Source organism: Gouania willdenowi, chromosome 19, assembly GCF_900634775.1.
Source record: "Gouania willdenowi chromosome 19, fGouWil2.1, whole genome shotgun sequence".
NCBI lineage: Eukaryota > Metazoa > Chordata > Actinopteri > Blenniiformes > Gobiesocidae > Gouania > Gouania willdenowi.
In genome coordinates, this window is record NC_041062.1 from 5,663,089 (window position 1) to 5,680,873 (window position 17,785).

The window sequence follows — 17,785 nt, forward strand, 5'->3', positions numbered from 1 at the left end:
TGGGTTCGGATGCACTCGACGATCATTTAACTGAGCTTTTCATGCTGTTCTGAGAATTAGCAAAATCAGCGACTCCTAAAACTAGTATTTTTTACACAAAATAACCTATAAAATAAAAATACATATAGGCAAATTTTTGAAGGGAGTCTCAATTTTTGCAAAATCCTCCTGTTATTCCACAATATTCCAAATTAAATGAAAATTGGCCACAAAATTAAGGAAACATGAAGCAATGATCCTGCAGCGAATGATATTTGTCATTTATTGCTTGGAAATTGTCAGTGCTTTACATATTTAATATATTATTGATAGAATGTAAACTAGGGCAAAATCATTTTGAAATTAAGCATTTTTCACTTGAAATCAAACTGGTACGTATTTGTCTATTGCACCACTAACACCCCTAATCTAACAAATCCTAGTCAATTTATTAAATACAGTTAATATAATATAGTGCTGCACTCATTTCATCTATGGGTTTTCACAACAGGATACTCAGCCATGAAGTTTTAGCAAAACATTTATTCACATTGGTATCAATACAGTTTTGAGTGCATTTTTTATTTTTTTTTCTACATACTGCATGTGTCCATGCCGAGAAATCTCTGTGTGTGTGTAGTTGGATTTGTGTACTTTCTCACAAACCTGACCAGAGTGATGAATTTTTACATTTGTGTGCATGTGCCGTTCCACTGTCGGGGCATAAAAGAAACTTTGTATTTTCACTCCAACACTTGTTTTTTGTACATTATTTTTTTTTTGAGAGACAGTGAATCTGAACAGGAAACAGAAGAAAAGGAAACAAACAAATAAAACAAAAGTGAGATCAGGTCTTATATAGCAGCAGACATAAACACCAGACAAATGAGCGTATTGACACTTCACATTCTCACGCAAACATGAAATCATTAAATATCTATCTCACATGTCACTCGTCGAGACTAATACACTATCTCACGTTCACAAGAAGTTTCCTTCTCCTGCGTCTCATTTTTTTTATTTCCATATTATTCCTCTGGTAACTCCTGTGCTTTTTGTCCATGCCACCCCTCACGTCCTCCTCATCCTCTTTCTCTATAAATAACTTTATATTCCCTTATTTTCCTGCTTATTCCTGGACGTTGAGGATCTGCGCAGACAGTCCGTGGTGCCAGTTCTTCAGCTTGGCGAAGCGCGGCCCTCTGACCTCCGACTCAAATTTCTCCCTGATGGAAAGAAAGACAAGACAAAAAAACCATAGGTGGGAACACATCACTGCTTCTCAAGTCTCACGTAAGTCACTAAAGTCCCGAGGCAAGACATTCAAGTCCAAGTCAAGTCTTTACACACCATGAGTACATAATGTACCACAGCTAGTGTATTTAACTGATATAAACAATGAATTACTTGAACAGAGTACATATTTGTCAAATACAACAGATTTAATCCGACATGTGCTTTTATAGTAAACAAATAAATCCAGCATCTTTTTAGGTTTTAACATAACTTACCTCATAAAATTTTACCTTCTTCTTGTGTTAGCTTTCTGTTAGCATCTCTTATGATAACGGGTCAGTTTTGACCCATGTCTTAAATCAAAGTAAAAAATACACTAAAAAATATAATAAACAAAATATTCAATTTGTTCTTCATCCCAAATTTTGTGTTAAATTAAATGAAATTGTAATGGACAGATTATATAGTATTTTCATGCCATTTACAATTAAAAAGTCAATCATCTAAACTCAAATTACAATTCAATTATGATTACAACAGTATCAATTAGGCAATTACATTAATTATAATTGACTTCAGATGGCACAGTGCCGTCCTGCAGGGGTTTGAGCAGACCTTTTGCTCACTAATAATAATAATTGCATTTTATAAAATCTTTTGTCATGTAATGGTAGGAAGTCAAGTCAATAGGATCAAGCCCGAGTTAAGTCACGAGTCAGTTGTTTTCAAGTCTGAATCAAGTTGCAAATCTTTTGTGATTTTAAGTTGAGTTTTAATGTCATGTAACTCGAGTCAACACCTCTGCAAATAACTCTTAGCTTGTTGTTGTTTTTACATCATTAGAATGGATGTAAGGACAGAACTGCTTTACAAAAAAGTACAAAAAACAAAATGAAACTGTGGTTTATGAACTCTTGTTCAGTAAAAAACAAACTTTTGAATAACCTTCCTACCTCGATTTTTGCAAAGCTTCCTCATTCGGGTCTTGCACTACAGGAATAAAGGCAGATCAAGATGCTTTAGTGTCCAACTGATTTACACAAATGGAAGCTAAACTACAAAAAGAAAAGCCGATAAGGTGGAGTAGGTGTACTGACGGTATTCGGTGCCAGTGATGTGGGCCAACATTCTGAAGCTCTTGGACTGTAGGTTGGCAGCACGGCGAGCCCATTCTGACATGTCCTGTTGTGTCTCTCCTGGTCTGATCACTGCCTGGTACACTGGAGATGCGCAGTCGATCACAGGATCCTTGACCGGCAGAACTCCACTGAAAAATAGCTCATGGTTAGATTTACAGTATGAGTTACTGTATGTGGCTGCATAATGTAATAAAAGCCCATGAGAATAACCTTACTTCACATATACGGTAAATCACTAAGGCTTGGATATTTTACATAATTCCAAACAGAAACTAGGAACTTTTAAAATATTAAAATATGTAATTTTATATACATAAAAGCTATAGTTTGATTTTGGTAATAAACACTTTAAATCTTAGGAACCGTATATATGATTCTGTACAATTAATTTGAGGTTTAATACAGACACATTTTTTTCCCTGTTTGAACATTTTTAATGTATTTGCAACTTTTTATTTTTTAATAGGATTTAAAAAAAAAAAAAACATTCATTGCAATTTTTGGAGAAAAAAATGTGATCGCAAATTTTAAAGACCTTTGGAGGTATCTAAAATAATATTATAACAATTAATGATATTTATGACGTATTGCTTTACATTCAGGATACTGTAATTTATTCTAGGTTTTTTTTAATTTGAAAGTCCAAAGTTGTGCACAAATGTAGTGAAGTTGCTTTTTTACCCCTGAAATCTAGATTTCTCTCGTTGTAAACTGTAAATCTATCCCTTTTTTTATGTTTTTGATTGATGACTGCACTCAAAATATGTTTATTTTATTTTTCTGTACTCTCTGTTTAAGAAGAGTTTTTATGATGACTGAAGTAAGTTGTGTTAGACAGTGAGTCAGTACTTGCAGGATGAAATGAACCTGTAGTTCAATACTCAGAACATTCCCATGCCACAAACATAAAACAGTCACGCTAATTAATTACTGTTTTATTTTAAAGCTGCTGGAGACGATATATGTACAGTATATATATATATATTTTTTTTTTTAATCAGACATGTAGTGTAGGCCTCATAGATCAATAAATCGAAGATCATTTTCTCGTGAAAAATAAGATGTTAAAGGTTTAAATTACTGCTATAAAGTTGGTTTTGATCTTGGTGTATGGACATTATTGGAAAAGTTTCCTGCATTGCATTGTGGGATATGGAGTCCCGTAAACGGATGCAAAGCAATGTTTTTTTTTATTGATCTATGAGGCCTGCACTATGTCTTTATCTGATTTACAAAACCTTTGTCTCCAGCAGCTTTAAACAACAATATATACATTTTTTATTTAAAAAAAAATAAAAACCTTTTCCAAAATTCCCTGTTTGTACATAATTACACATATCACACACAGAAAAGCGATCAAATCTGGTATATTTTCAGTATTGATATTAATGTACACTGTCCATGTTAAATAAATAAATCAGCAGACGCCTCTGAGGAAGACTGACAGAAGCATGGAGATCAAAAATGTAAATCCCTGGAAAAAGTAGTCGGAATAAATGAAACCTTAACACATTACATATCCAAACACACAGATTTTGTTTTTATCATCAAACTTTGGTTAAAAGTTGGATCCCGAACATGTACGACATCTCAGCGTAAATAATTAGTGAACATTCTCCCAGCGTCAGGCATCTATGCACAAGCTGTTATGGAGTCGTAAGACAAAGGAGAGGCGGGATGGAAAAGCAGAACTGCTGTACTCACGTCAAGGGGGAGCCCACCTCCTCACTGATGTCACGGTGGATCAGAAAGAATGGGGATGGATGTGTGGAGGACAGCACAGGTGTGGTTGATTGTTGCGATGGAATGAGCAGAGGGAAAGTGGGTGAAAAGCACATAGAGGAGCACATTGCACACAGACGACAAGGAAAAGCCCAGACCCCAAATACTAGAGACAATCTGCACGGAGCAGCAAAAAGGTTCATTCAGTCATTCCAACTGAGGAGGAAACATGTGGAGCTCTATAATCACTATAATCAAAGCTATAGCTCCAGTCTGTTTCATCATTGTGTGTTTACTCCAGCTTGTGTTTGGTACTTTGTGGCCTGTACTACGAAGCTGGATTTCCTCCAGAGGTGTAAAGAATATTGATATATCCTACTAAAGTACCAGTACTGTTACTTGATTGAAATTGTACTCAAGTACAAGTAAGTTATACATAAAATACTCAAGTACAAGTTAAAAGTAGTTTATATTAATAGTACACAAAGTAAAAGTTACGAATTACTTCCACCCCCCACATTTGCTGTTGCCACGGTTCCCTTGCATACAGTAAACTTCTCATGTATAAACTGAAAAGGGTAGAGACCAAATCTTGCATAATTGGAAATTAATCATAAAATAACCTCCATTCAATGCTGTTTTGACGTCGTGTATTACGTTTAATCTGATTGGTTGGCTATGATGTGATGCATTTGATTGTTGTGTCTATCATTTTAAAACAAAAATGAATAATTTACTCAGTAATAGTTGGGTGTAGAAATGTAACTAATTACTTATTTTAAAACAAACTTAAATACAAGTGAAATGACTGAATTAGAAATATTCTCAAAAAACTACAAGTACCCATAAAAGCAACTCAATTACAGCAACAGTGTTGGTTTTGGTCTGAATTGTGGATTGTAATTCTTCGAGTTATTCCTCAATTGTCACATAAGTCTTCACGGTTTCTCTGTTTGTGATTGGTCTGACGTCACCGGGGTTCAGTTAACATGTTTATATCCTGCTTTGTAGTACAGGGGCTCTCTGACAGAGAACGTTTGGTTAGGTGAAGCTAACGGAGAGATATCCAGGATATACTTATCAAGCTTCATAGTACAGGCCCTTGGTGTACTGGCCAAACACAGCTATGATGAATCACTAAAAGGATCAGGGTCCGAGACCTGGAGAGGAGTTTAATATATATAGTGTGACCTCACCCGTCGTGTCCCTTGGCCTGTGACTGGCCTGCGATGGCATCCATGATGGCATCCTGTGAGTACATGCTGATGGGCGTGTTGTACTGAGCGTGAACGATGGTGGCCTTCCCTCCTGGACCCTTCACCTCGATGGGCTTATGGGTGGAGAGAGCTGAGTCTTTCAGAGCTATTGGGTTGAAGCTGGGGGTGTACTCCACACTGTCAGAGCCAGGGGAGGAAAGAGTTTAATGGCAGCACATCAATGGGATTGAGGACATCGAGAGGTAATAAACAGCAGATAGAACCAAAATCAGAGGAGAAACTGGGTCAGTGTGTAGTAACAGATGTGGAGGACAGGGGGCGGTGTTGTTCAGCACAAGTTCCAGGCTCTTATTATATAAACTACACACAATGAAGCAGGGGTGTCAAACTCATTTGATTTTAGTTCAAGGGCCAAATACGGAGCAGTTCCATCACAAGTGGGGCTCAGGTTTTAGGCAGGAAAACAAATCATTTCAACATTAATGTGTCCAAGTTTTCACTTACAGGTATGAATTAGACATAAGGTATGGAAGGGATCAACAATATCTAAGCAATAATTTTGATACTTAAATGTTCATTTATTTATTTTTTGTTGACCATTTTTTATTTAATTTGAGAAGATTTTGTGGAAGAATTTGAGAAAAAGTTCTTCCACTAACAATTTACAACTGAATTATTTTGTAAATTACACAATGATTAATGTTTTCTGTGTCATTTTCATCTGCGGGCCAAATCGGATGCTCTGAAGGGCCGGATTTGGTCCCCAGGCCTTGAGTTTGACACGTGCAATAAAGTTATCACTTTAACTGTGTGCCAACTCAGTTATGAGCTCACTGCGACAGTTCAATTGAAACTTCTTTTGTAAGGAACATTTTTTTTTAATTCATTTTAGTTGTAAAAATACCTGAACACAGTTTTACACTTTCAAAAAGTTGTTTTTTCATTAAATGAAACAAACAAAATTAATATCCATTTATCAAAAAATTAATCATATTCTCAACTTTATGATGTTTGTGGACGACACTGCCCCCCCAAAAAAAGCCCAAATCAGCATTTTGTTCAATGCACATACAAGCAAATGTAAATCATTTTCTAAATAACTAAATAATTCAATTGTATGTATCACAAGTTCAATCAAACTTAGGTACTCATCAATATGAAATTGTAGTATTTTTTTTCTTCTAAAACTGAGATTTCTCACATATAATCCCACAAATTCTTCACGACAATGCAATTTTTTGAAGGAAAAAAAATTGGTTGTAAATTTTAAAGACATTTGGAGGAATCTGAAAAAATAATGCAATAACTATTTATAACTTATTGCTGTACATTTAGAATACTGTGAGTAAATTATGCAGTTTTTTGGGCACAGTTATAGTAAAATAGCTCTTTCACCCCTAAAATCTAGATTTTGTCCCCTGTACTAAAATAAGTTTGACACACCTGCACTAAAGCAAGATAATTGTTAGTTTGCAATATCAGTTTTCACCACAAGTGGCAGAGTTGAGTCATTATTATTATTAAGTCCAGGGGTAGGAAAAATATTCAGTTTAATTTGGCACATTTTTCTTTTTTCAAGACTTTTCTTGATTTGTTGATAAATAGTACATTTGGTTTATGTACGCATTTAAAAAAATATTTAATAATCTTATGAAGGACTACAATTAAAAAAAATAAATCAAATTACAGCTCCCTGTTATGAAATTATTCTACATGAAAAAATGTTCAGCTGGTATACTGTCGCAGCATCACAATGCAACCACTTTGCAACTATGAATACCTTAAAATGAAACGTTTCAGTAATACTGATGAAAATACGAGTGTGTAATATTAAAAATATACACTGACAGGCTTTGTTCATGCATTGACACTTGTAAAATGTTTACAGGACCAGCAGAGGTGGAAAGCACAGATTTCATACTTAAAGAATGAGAAGTATTTAAAAAAAAGTGTGTTATATTAAAGCATAATCATTTTTATGAGCGTAGGAAAATGTGCGGCAGTTGCTTGCCAGACACTTCAAAAGATTGCCAAAGATTTGCCAATATCAATATATCAATATGTCTGATAGATAAATGTGCAGGAACATGTTCACGTTCCACTTCTGGGGACCCATTGCTGATAATAACAACACGACTTGACCTTTCAGCTTGGAGGTTATTGTAGCCGTTACCTGGCAACAAATGGCCAGTGCACTCCATGTGACGTCACAGCTCCAACAAAGTGTCAAGCTTTAGCTTAGCTACACACAAACACACACGGACACTTCAAACCACGCCAAAAAAAAAAACGCAAAGTAGGTCTTTGGAAATGCACACTGTCTATTGTCTCTACCATGCACACAAAATGCAGAGAAATTCAATAGTACTGACTTTGCAGCTGTGTTTGCAATAACCTGAAACACATCAGAGGAACGGACGAAACACAAAGAGAGGCGGAGAGAGGAGAGTCACTTTAGCCATTGGAGGAATTCAGCTGATAACAATAGCAGCGTGCGTGCTGTAGGAAAGTATACAACAGCGCTCCCCTGTGATCCCATGCACATGTCAGAATAGCAGAGCATGTCATCCATGTGATATTTGCCTGTGGCTCCTGTGCAGTGGCCCCTTTGGTCACGTGACACAGTGTGGAAGCGTTGGAAAGTTTCATATAGCTGAAGACCAGACGGAAATACACATGGACCAAACATGTCATGTTTGCTGTTTTAAAGTTTAACCGTACCCGGCATCTCTTTTAAAGGGTTTGTATTTTTTTTTTACCTGGAGAAATATACAGTATGTTATTTTATATAAAGATAGGCCCCTCGGCTTCTTGGGCACCAAGGCTGCCAACTGAGTCCTAGTCAATGTAATGTCGTCTTTCTCTGTCTTTTTTCTCTTCTTTTGTTATTATTATTATTATTACTTATTTAATTCATTATATAATTTTCACTCTCTCCAACATTTTCCTCCTGTTTCGAACACACACAGGATTTGTAAGTCTTTATTTATTTATTTATATATATATATATATATATATATATATATATATATATATAGCCACAGCAAGGTGAACATGTAAATACAAACCTTTTTTTTTAATTCAAGAATAGGAAGTTTAGGGTCTGGACTACAATAAAACTCTAAAGTCCTTATATTAATTGAGTCATTGTGCCTAAAATCATTGTAGCAAACAATCTGGGAATAATCTGCATTAACCTTCAATGTGAACACCAAAAGTGCAACTCGTCAATGATATAATAGTAACTTAAATCAGTTTTTTGGAGAGCCCAATAGATAGTTTGATAGATTTTATATTGTTGGAAAAGCAAATAATTTATCAATGAATGCCAGGTTTTAGTGCATCTTATAATAGCATTAGGCTAACCTAGAAGCTAACTGGAGTCTTCTGGACCTCTAACATTTTGAAAATCTTCCCTAGGAAGCTGTCCCACTCTTTCTCTTTCTGTATGGCACATTGTGGTGATATGTTCCTTTAGGTTATAACTGTGGCTGTTGTGTTAATAGTGTTGCATCATAGTTGGGTTGTGAAAGTGGTGGTCATTATTTTGGGGGTCGAGCCATCGCTGATATAAATGCCACCTGTGTCATTGCAGTATTTCATTTGAACATGGAGAATACATACAAATTTAGGATTTTACTAAGGTTACTAGGCTCCATATTTGGGATTGGAGGAGACAGTTATTCTGAAACTTGTTTCCAATTTTTGAGTTTTAAGACATTTTGTGCATCTTCAATTGGATAGCTTGATGGTTTTGAGGTGTATTTGTTATCTGTCACTGAAGACTAGACACTGAATGACTTAAAACTGAACTGAGACCACTGTTATGGCAGTTTTAGATGAATGAGTGGAGTCGAAGCGGAGCTTTAGGGTTTTTGGTCAGAAGTAGACATAGGGTTTATTGGTCAAAGGTTACAATCGACAGATCGGACTGAGATTTGTAGGTTAACCAGATGGGAGAGTGCATCCCTGCAAATCTGCTGTAGTTTGGTTATCTCTGTTTATATGTGTTGCTGATAGCGTAAGTCACAACATGCGAGAGTCTTTGTGCAGAGACCTTGATGTACGTTATCAGTTTGCTGTTGCTGGCCTGCTTCAGACAGTCTGACCAGAACTTACCAGGTTAGAGAATTCTGTAATTGACCATATCACTAATTATACACTTTTTAGTCAAAGCCCAAATGTCTTCATTACTTTACATGCAGGGAATAGATTAATTTGTTACTCTTGAGAACAGCAGTGCACATGTTTGACACAAAGTTCTTCACTCTTCACACTATGTTCCTTTCACACTATGTTTATCCTTGAAACTTGACTCTCAAACTACCTCAAACAACCCTCTGTGCTTTCATGTATCAAGTACGTGTTCAGATCTTTTTACTGAAGCAGTAACACATAAATCCTGGCCCACACAAGCAGCAGTACTGAAGGTCTTCAGAGTACAGTAGGTGAGGTGAATGTACCCCTGACTGGACCCTGTCCCTGTGGATGAGCCAGTCTTATCTCAGGTCTGGCATTTGAGGGATTTGGAAGGATGGAGCGAAATCAGAGCGGAACATTCCATATCAATGTACAACAGCTGCTGCTCTGTTCTGTGTAATGGTACGCGCGCGGCTCATGTACTCTGTGAGCTGGTGCCACGTCGGGCATGACACTGCCGTCATCGTCCCGCGTCCCGAGCACATTTCCTGACACCTGACTTTGTTCTCTGACCATTAACGTAGAGCAGCTGGCACCAAATGGGAAATGCATTAGTGGAGAATGGCACCTGGATTTGATATGTCACAGGCTGGGCAGATTGTGGCCTGAATTAACCTCCATGGGTGCTCCATGACTGGGACTTCACCCAAGTTCATGATATCCCACCAAGCCAAGTCTTTTGAACTGAGGGTTGAAGTTAACTTGTTAAAACCTGAGCTGAACCAACGCCCAGAGCAATGATCAGATCAGAATACGTATATAGAAGAGGCCTGGACTGGCAACTATAATTATCGATGACTCATTATTAATTCTCAATTTAGTAAAGGAGTGGGAGTAAATAAGTTCATACCTTATCCCAGAGGTTCCCAACCAATTTCCATATCAGACATTTTTTTGTGTACAATTAGTTTTTGATCATGTTTATTATGCTGTGTTACAAATATAGAGTAGCCAGGATTAGTGCACAAAGTGAGCCACCTCAGATTTTTTTTTATTAATTTGCACTCCCCTGGAAGTCCACATATGGCCTATGGCAGTATGGGTATTGCTGCATTCCAAACAAATTGGATATTGTCACTTTCTAGTTAAAAACTCCAATGTCAGTCTTCAGAACATTCTAGATGTCAAAATATCTCAAAAAACATGTCTGATCTAGATATTTTTTGTGGCCTTTCAATGCTTTTTTTTTTTTTTTCCAAATAGGATCTTGGAAAATCTGAGTTCTGAGTTGGCTAAAGTTGAAACGTTTGAGATTTTCAAAAATTTGTGCAAAACCGCTTTTTTCAGAGATTGTTTAAACAAGCTCTCATGCAGTGAAAGCCAAACTAATCAAATGTTTAAAAACTGAAATAATAAATACATTTGGTTACCTTGTTTATCTGCTTTACTATTTACCAGGTTGGCTCAGGCTTTTTCCAGCAGATCATTGAAATATATCACATATATTCACAAAATAATACATGCTTTTGGACTGTTTAAGGAAAATGAAGCAACAGGAAAAAAAATGAGGCACAGGTTGAACATTCATTGTAATTAATATAATAAAAGATTTTAAAAGAAAAGCAAATCTGTACGTTGTTTACGTTATGGATTAAATTTGCCTTAAAATTTCTTTCCTGCTTTAATTGGAAATACAAACACTATTTTTGGACACACGTTCTTATTGTAATTTGTTTTTTAATTATTGAACTCAAAGGGGAAAAACGTGTGTATATTTTGATATATTTTCACAATTTATTATCGTCAAACCTCCCTCCTAATCTGTCTCTTCCCACTGTTAATGGACAGCATCTGAAACATTTGAATGTAGCACTTATCCAACTTGACCTTTAGCAAAGAGTCTCAGAACGGCCTGTGATAAAAGGTCCCCAAGTGACCCCGTAGTTTGATCTTCTGCTATTTTGCTACATGGCTGTGAGCCATGTACACTCATTACACAGTGCTGCATGTAAGAAGTAATGTCACTGAGGTAGCAGTGGGAAGTCCTGACCACATTCTGTCATCGTTGTTTGCTTAATGTAACTTTCAGAAATAAAATGTTGCACTTTCTGTGGATGTGCAAAGTTTATCTAACCCACCCGAGTTGCCAGAAGATAAAGACCAATTTTGAATTGGAACTGCCTCCAATGGTTATAGATGCATTGCCGTGTACAATATTTTTACTTGACTAACCCTGTTTTTTAATGCGGGAAACATGATTTAAGTCATTTTAGATCTGGAATTTGTTTAATAAATGTGTTGACTGTGCATGCCGTGCCTTTCCGTGTGCAGCAGTGCGGAATATCTGCCTTAAACCATCTCTTAGAAAGTCACTTTTCTGACAAATGAACAAATGAATGGCCACAGGTAAAATTGGTTTAGACGACCTCTGGAACTGCTTGTTTGTCTGGCCGCAAACTTCAATTACACCTTTGTCTGGTCTATTTTTTTTTTTTTTTTCTTCAATTCTTTTTTTTCATTCCCTGCCTTTATAAGAGCGCATGCTGTGTGTATAGGATGTATTGATTCTCTTTAGCAGTGGGCAGACTGTAGGAGGAAATGGCTGAAGCTTGGTATACCGACTGTATAACCTGCAGAGAACAGAGATGCCCCAGTGACTTGAGCTTCCGTCGCCTTTACACCAACTGCATTAACTGGATTAAATCTAGAAGCCGGACATAGACTCAATAAAACAACATCTTGGACCTTTTACTAAAAGACCAGAAGATGAATCCTGTAATATTGAGTAATCAAGTGTGTTGATAATTCCCGAGAAAAGAGTCATGAAGACAAGGGTGAACCAATCTTCCAGTATTAAATACTATAATAGAAAGACACCAGAGACACTGGGATACCTACAATAAGTGCTAAAAAAAACAAAAAAACAAAACGAAAGTTGTTCTGATAGCTGGAGAGGTGCCAGGGCACTTCTCGAGCACTGCCGAGGTGCCCTTGAGCAAGGCACCAAACCCCAACACTGCTATATAAATATTGCGTCCCCTTCCTTTCGGCGCTTCTGGATTTTTGTACAAGTACAGTGTTGCAATTATGGAAGGATCAGCCATGTTTTATGTGAAAATGAAAATTGACTATGTTCAAGCAACTCATCGTGGGCAATTTAAGCAACTATAGTTGCTGGAGTCATGTTCAGTGTGAATGCACTTTGAAAGTTCTCCAATTATCTACATTAGACATCAATCCCTCTGCCCTATCAGATGTATCTTTCACGGTTAATTGTGTGTCATATTCTAATAACTACAGATGAAAAAACTGAACAGTTAATTGAAGTCAGTGACCAACCGTTGGCTATATTCATATTTTAGCATTTTTTTTCTGTGTCCTCAGAGTAAAAAATGTTTAAACATGCAGAATAGCATTGATTGTATGGCTTGTGTTGACACATACAGTATGTTTCTTAGAAAGATGAGTGTGTATACCTTCTGGTGAGCGATGACGGGCATTGGTGAGTCCATTCTTACAGCTGCTGTTGAAACTGGAGTAAAACGTTTGGATCTGTAATTGGTAAAGCAACTAATCAGGAACTTTCATTGCTTATTTTTTGTCACTCTTAATTAAACGTGTCAAAGGAGGAGATACAATTCAGTCAGATTCATGAGGTGTGTCCAATGATTCAACTTGTCAACAAAATATCGTGACACTCCATTATCTTTAATCACAAGGCTTGTGTTTTTAAAATATTATGCATTGCGAGTTCTATCAGGTGAAAATGTGCTGCTACTTTACTTCAACATAGAGAGTGCGAGTCTGCTGGTGGCAGATTTGATCTTGTTCTGGGCCTCCAGGTGTGTCATGCCGTCCGTGCTGACCCCATCGATAGCTGAGATGATATCACCCTGAGCCAGGCTGCCTCCTGATGCCTTACTGCCAGGAGTTATCTGTGGAGGAGGGGGTCAACTGTGTAGATCACCAACAGGGACTCAGACATTTTTAGTTTTACAGTATGGAATGACAAATGCATGCTGGGAACTCTTCCAATGTGGATGTTGATAATACCACATTGGCTCATTCCTTAAGCCCTGCAGATGAAAGGATGGATGGAGGGAAACTGAAAGTGTAAGAAGTGCAATTTAATGGTCGGCCGATCTTATTGGTCTAACTTATTGATAACTTACTGGCTTATTTCAACACTTCAGTCTGTCTGAGGTTGTAACCAATGAGTTGTAAAGTCACAATAGGAGACATTCTTTTTAGTGTCAAAATGCAGTTTTTCTGATATTGTGTTTTCATTTTATGTCTCGGAATCACAACTTCCCCTACAAATATTGACCCTCAACTCTACAATTTGCCCTCAGATTCCAGAGAATCAGATATTGGGATTCAAACTCCACAAATAGGAGTTTTAAGGGGCGCTCAGAAGCCTGGAGCATACAGTAATGGTTCTAGGCTTACAGTCAACTCGTTGAAGGGTTAAAAATAGGGCATTTGCTGTTGATGCCTGTGGTTTCACTGTGATTGACCTCACGGAGGTCTTCCTTGAATCTTCCTAAACACTAACACACACAAACAACATGCACACACACACACCTGTTACTCTCCTTCAGTGTTTTTGTTTTTGTGTTTTTGTGGAAAACAGGCGGAAAACAAGGTGATAAGAGGGGGCAAGAACTTACTTATGCACGTATGCCTGCGCGTAATGAAATGCACACGTATACACAAAGCACTACTTGGGTTGTGCACATTAAAAGGCTGAGGATGAAAATGAGAGATATGATGCAATATTTATGCTAATTAGTTGTTTAAAAAAATTTTGTTTTCATTTTTAAATATATTTTGATACATTAAAAAATGGCCAGATAGCGTTTTAATTTCATTTTTAAAAAGTGAAATATTAGAACAACAACCAAAAATGTTTGGAGAGTGATTCACTGCCTTTATTTCTTTGAACTTTCCAAGTTCGTGGTAAATAGGAGTTGAAACACAAACTGCCAGGTATTACGTCAAACTGTAAAATCACCCCGCTGTCATGTCAAGCCTGTGTTTTATGTCCAAGTGTCAGTGTCCAATGGACATTCCCTAAATCCCCTAAAAGACCAAAACGTCTCCCGTTAGCTTGAGCCTGGGATCAGAAGACAACAAACAACCAACGGTACAACAAAGCCTGAGCATCAATCAGGACTGACACAGCATCTCGTCCTCCATCTTTCTCCTCCTCTTCCTCCTCTCTGATGTCCTGACAAAAACCTCATCGCACACGGGATCCAAACGCAGAAACTGAAGCTGACTATATGTGATAAAGCTTACTAAAGGAAACACAAGCTACCATCTTTCCTGTCCCGTTCCCTCCATCCAGCGCTCCCTCCGAGCTATTTAAAGAGAAGCTCAGAATACATTTCCACAGAAAGGAGAGAGAAGGTGGCTCGAAACCTCCACTTTGAATGCCTGAACACCAAATAATCAAATATTTTAATTTGTAGAGTTAAGGTTTTTTTTTTTTTTTAGCATTGTTTTCAAACTTACCCAACAAACCAGGGGTGGTAAATATGAGACTCGTGGGACAAATCTGATCTAATCCAGAGTTAGTTTATATAGCAAAGAGTATTTGTTGTATTTATTGAGTAAAAAACCTTTTTTTTAAACTCGCTTCCAGATTCATCATTAATTTGTTTAGGTTTTTATGCTTTAAATTGTTTTAATTTTGTACTCATGCTCATTTGAAATTAGATTAGCTTCTGCAAGATGCAAACAATGAACTTAATCTGCTATGGTTGCTTTAATTCTCTGCAAAATAAATCTGTTACATTACATTCAGTGCAACAAGAGTTTAAATAAGTATATATGCGTTAAAATTAGCGAAGCTTTCTACTATTGATCATTTCACTGTAGTAAACATCAATATGCCGATCATTTATTTGTACTTACATTAGAAATATTTTGATGCTACATTTTTTCATCTTTTTTAATTCGAGCAGTAAAAAGTTCTTTGCCCCCTTCACTCACAGTCAGACTATTCCTGTCCTTTCGCTGCTGCTCTATTCCAGAAACCCTCCGGGAGCTCGCATCGGAGCCTCCCTGTCATCATCATCATGTACAGCCACATTACGTAACGTAACGCAATGCTCAGCCTGTGCACAAACCACACCTGTGCATACCTTATGTATATACGGCATCCGCAGGCAAAAAAGATGCTCAATGTCTAATAATGTCACAGTGTGTAAAAGGTACGGCGATTCTTAAACGTAGTGAAATCAGCTCAAAAACAAACGTTTTTTCAGTTTTAAATGAGAATAAATGTTAAATTATGTCTTGAATGTATGGTTTTAAATATGCGTAAGTAGAAGCTAGTATTTACATTATTATTTAAATTTGGTAAACAATGCACCACAGATTTGTAGTTTCAGATTAAAGGCAGTTTTTTTAGTCCCAGCAGATTATATCAATGGTCAGTAACTGAATGCAAAGGTTTGTTGTCCCTGTTTGAGAGACTGTGTCCTTACCCTGGAGATGGTCAGGGGCATATTGAAGTCCTTTCCTCCCTGTAGTCTGAAGCCCCATGGAGCCGGGCCATTCAGAGTTACTGTGTACGAGCTCATCTCCTGCTGTTAGCTCCTGCTTGCTGAATGTTTTCTCCACCCGTCGGGTGCCCCCTGTTCTCCGTGCTACCCCTGGTATCCTTTTGGCTCCTTCGGCGTGCTGGTGGTCGACCCTCCACCCGTGTTGCCTCGACTTCACGCCCGTCTCTCTGTCTGCTCCCAGTGTTTGGGTGCTTGTGGGTGGGTCAGGTGTCGTGGGACCTCTGAGACACACACACACACACACACACACACACACACACACACACACACACACGCATTTGTGCAGAGACATGCCAAAATAGAGAGAGAGATCAGAGACGTTATCAGTGAGACCATGCAGAAAAATAGTCAAACTTCTCCATATTTTTCCCCCAATATCCGAAACGATTCAAACAAACCTCAAAAATCAGTGAAATTTCAATATTGAGGTGGAGGAGAGTGGCTTGCCTGCAGGGTTGCTGAGGGTGAGGGACACACAGTCTAAGAATAGCAGAGAGCAGCAGAGACCCACAGGTCCTGGTCCGTATAAGGCCTGTAACACGAAGCCCCAGAATGCTTCACTGCCCGATTCACGTCGCCAATATAGACCCTTCTTACCGCACCACATTCCCCCTCCGACTGCGACTCTCAGGCCCGTCAGGGTTTGCTGCTAACACTCCATTATCTCCAATTCACTGATGTCATTCACCGTTTGTCTTGCTCGTACTAGGAAACGACAAATTACCAACAGCCGGGTGTCAACGTACACTACACATACAAACGGTACACTTGTTACTGCAGATGTCAACAAGCTGCCAATATGAAACAATTACATACTTGTTCTACTCTGAGCTTTTCTTAATATTGTTCAGAAATGTTAAACTGCAGAGGCAGCTACATATAGTCTAAGAACCAAGATTTTTAATCAAGCTTCTACAACAGATTCATTTAGTTCTTGCCAAATATCTAAGCAGAACGTGATGCATGACCAAATGAATGTGTATTGTGATTGCACCTCTAGTTGGTAGATCTCAGTATATTAGCATGAGAAAAGATGTGAAATGTTTACAAGTAAAAAAGTTGCATGATTTGACTTTTTTTTGCCCAAGTCGTCTGATTAATTTGCAATATCAGAACATGATGCATTTTGCTCCCATATTACTGGTTTACTTGATGTTCCTTGAGTGTCTAAAAGTAAAATTGGTGACAGAGGCTGTGTTTGAAATCGCTGCTCATTTGTCAAAATTAGTGTGTAGAGCGTTCAGATTAAATAGTATGAAGAGATTGAGTACACAAGGAACACCCAGATGTATACTATATCGGGACATTTAAGTACGCACGGTGGGCACACTAGTCATACTAAACTGCCCCATCATGCATTGCGAGCGTAATGTAAAATCGTCCTGGGACCGACTTTAAGCTAAAAAATCAAACATCCCCTTTTCAAAATAAAAGCATCTCTGCTTGTCTTCCATTAGGTTTTTATTTTTTTCAAACTCTTTTGTAAATAGGGCTCTTATTTTGAAGTTAACCGGAAGTTTTGTCAGTAGCACAATGGCGGGTCTCCGAAAACCTCCAAGGTGTTGGCATGAAATGTGTTTCATGGACCAAATGACCACATGTTGACATTCTACTTGGTCACTTTCTCACTTTCAATACTTTCAGAATGAATCACCCGCTCAGTGTGTTTCCGGCTTCCGTGGGCTTCCGTGCAAGCCAACACTTTCTCTACTTTCAAGACTTAAACACTTTCTCCTGGTTCATGGTCTTTGGCTTACAATGCAAGCAGGTGAGGATGTTC

The 17,785-nt window shown here is 37.7% G+C and overlaps 1 protein-coding gene across 2 annotated transcripts; it reads right to left on the minus strand.

Annotated features, from left to right (window-relative positions):
- Positions 1-507: 507 nt before the first annotated feature.
- On the minus strand, positions 508-16,554 carry ldb3b (LIM domain binding 3b). Of its 2 annotated transcripts, XM_028476020.1 has the most exons (10): positions 16,404-16,554; positions 15,928-16,226; positions 13,217-13,368; positions 12,910-12,985; positions 7,666-7,688; positions 5,273-5,470; positions 4,059-4,082; positions 2,313-2,482; positions 2,169-2,205; positions 508-1,205 (listed from the first exon to the last, which is right to left on the minus strand). In XM_028476020.1, exons 2-10 carry the CDS (start codon positions 16,021-16,023, stop codon positions 1,109-1,111), a joined length of 873 nt encoding a protein of 290 aa, XP_028331821.1. In that variant the 5' UTR covers positions 16,024-16,226; positions 16,404-16,554; the 3' UTR covers positions 508-1,108. The 2 variants fall into 2 exon arrangements, with proteins under 2 accessions (XP_028331821.1, XP_028331822.1); XM_028476021.1 differs by lacking the exon at positions 4,059-4,082.
- Positions 16,555-17,785: the final 1,231 nt, after the last annotated feature.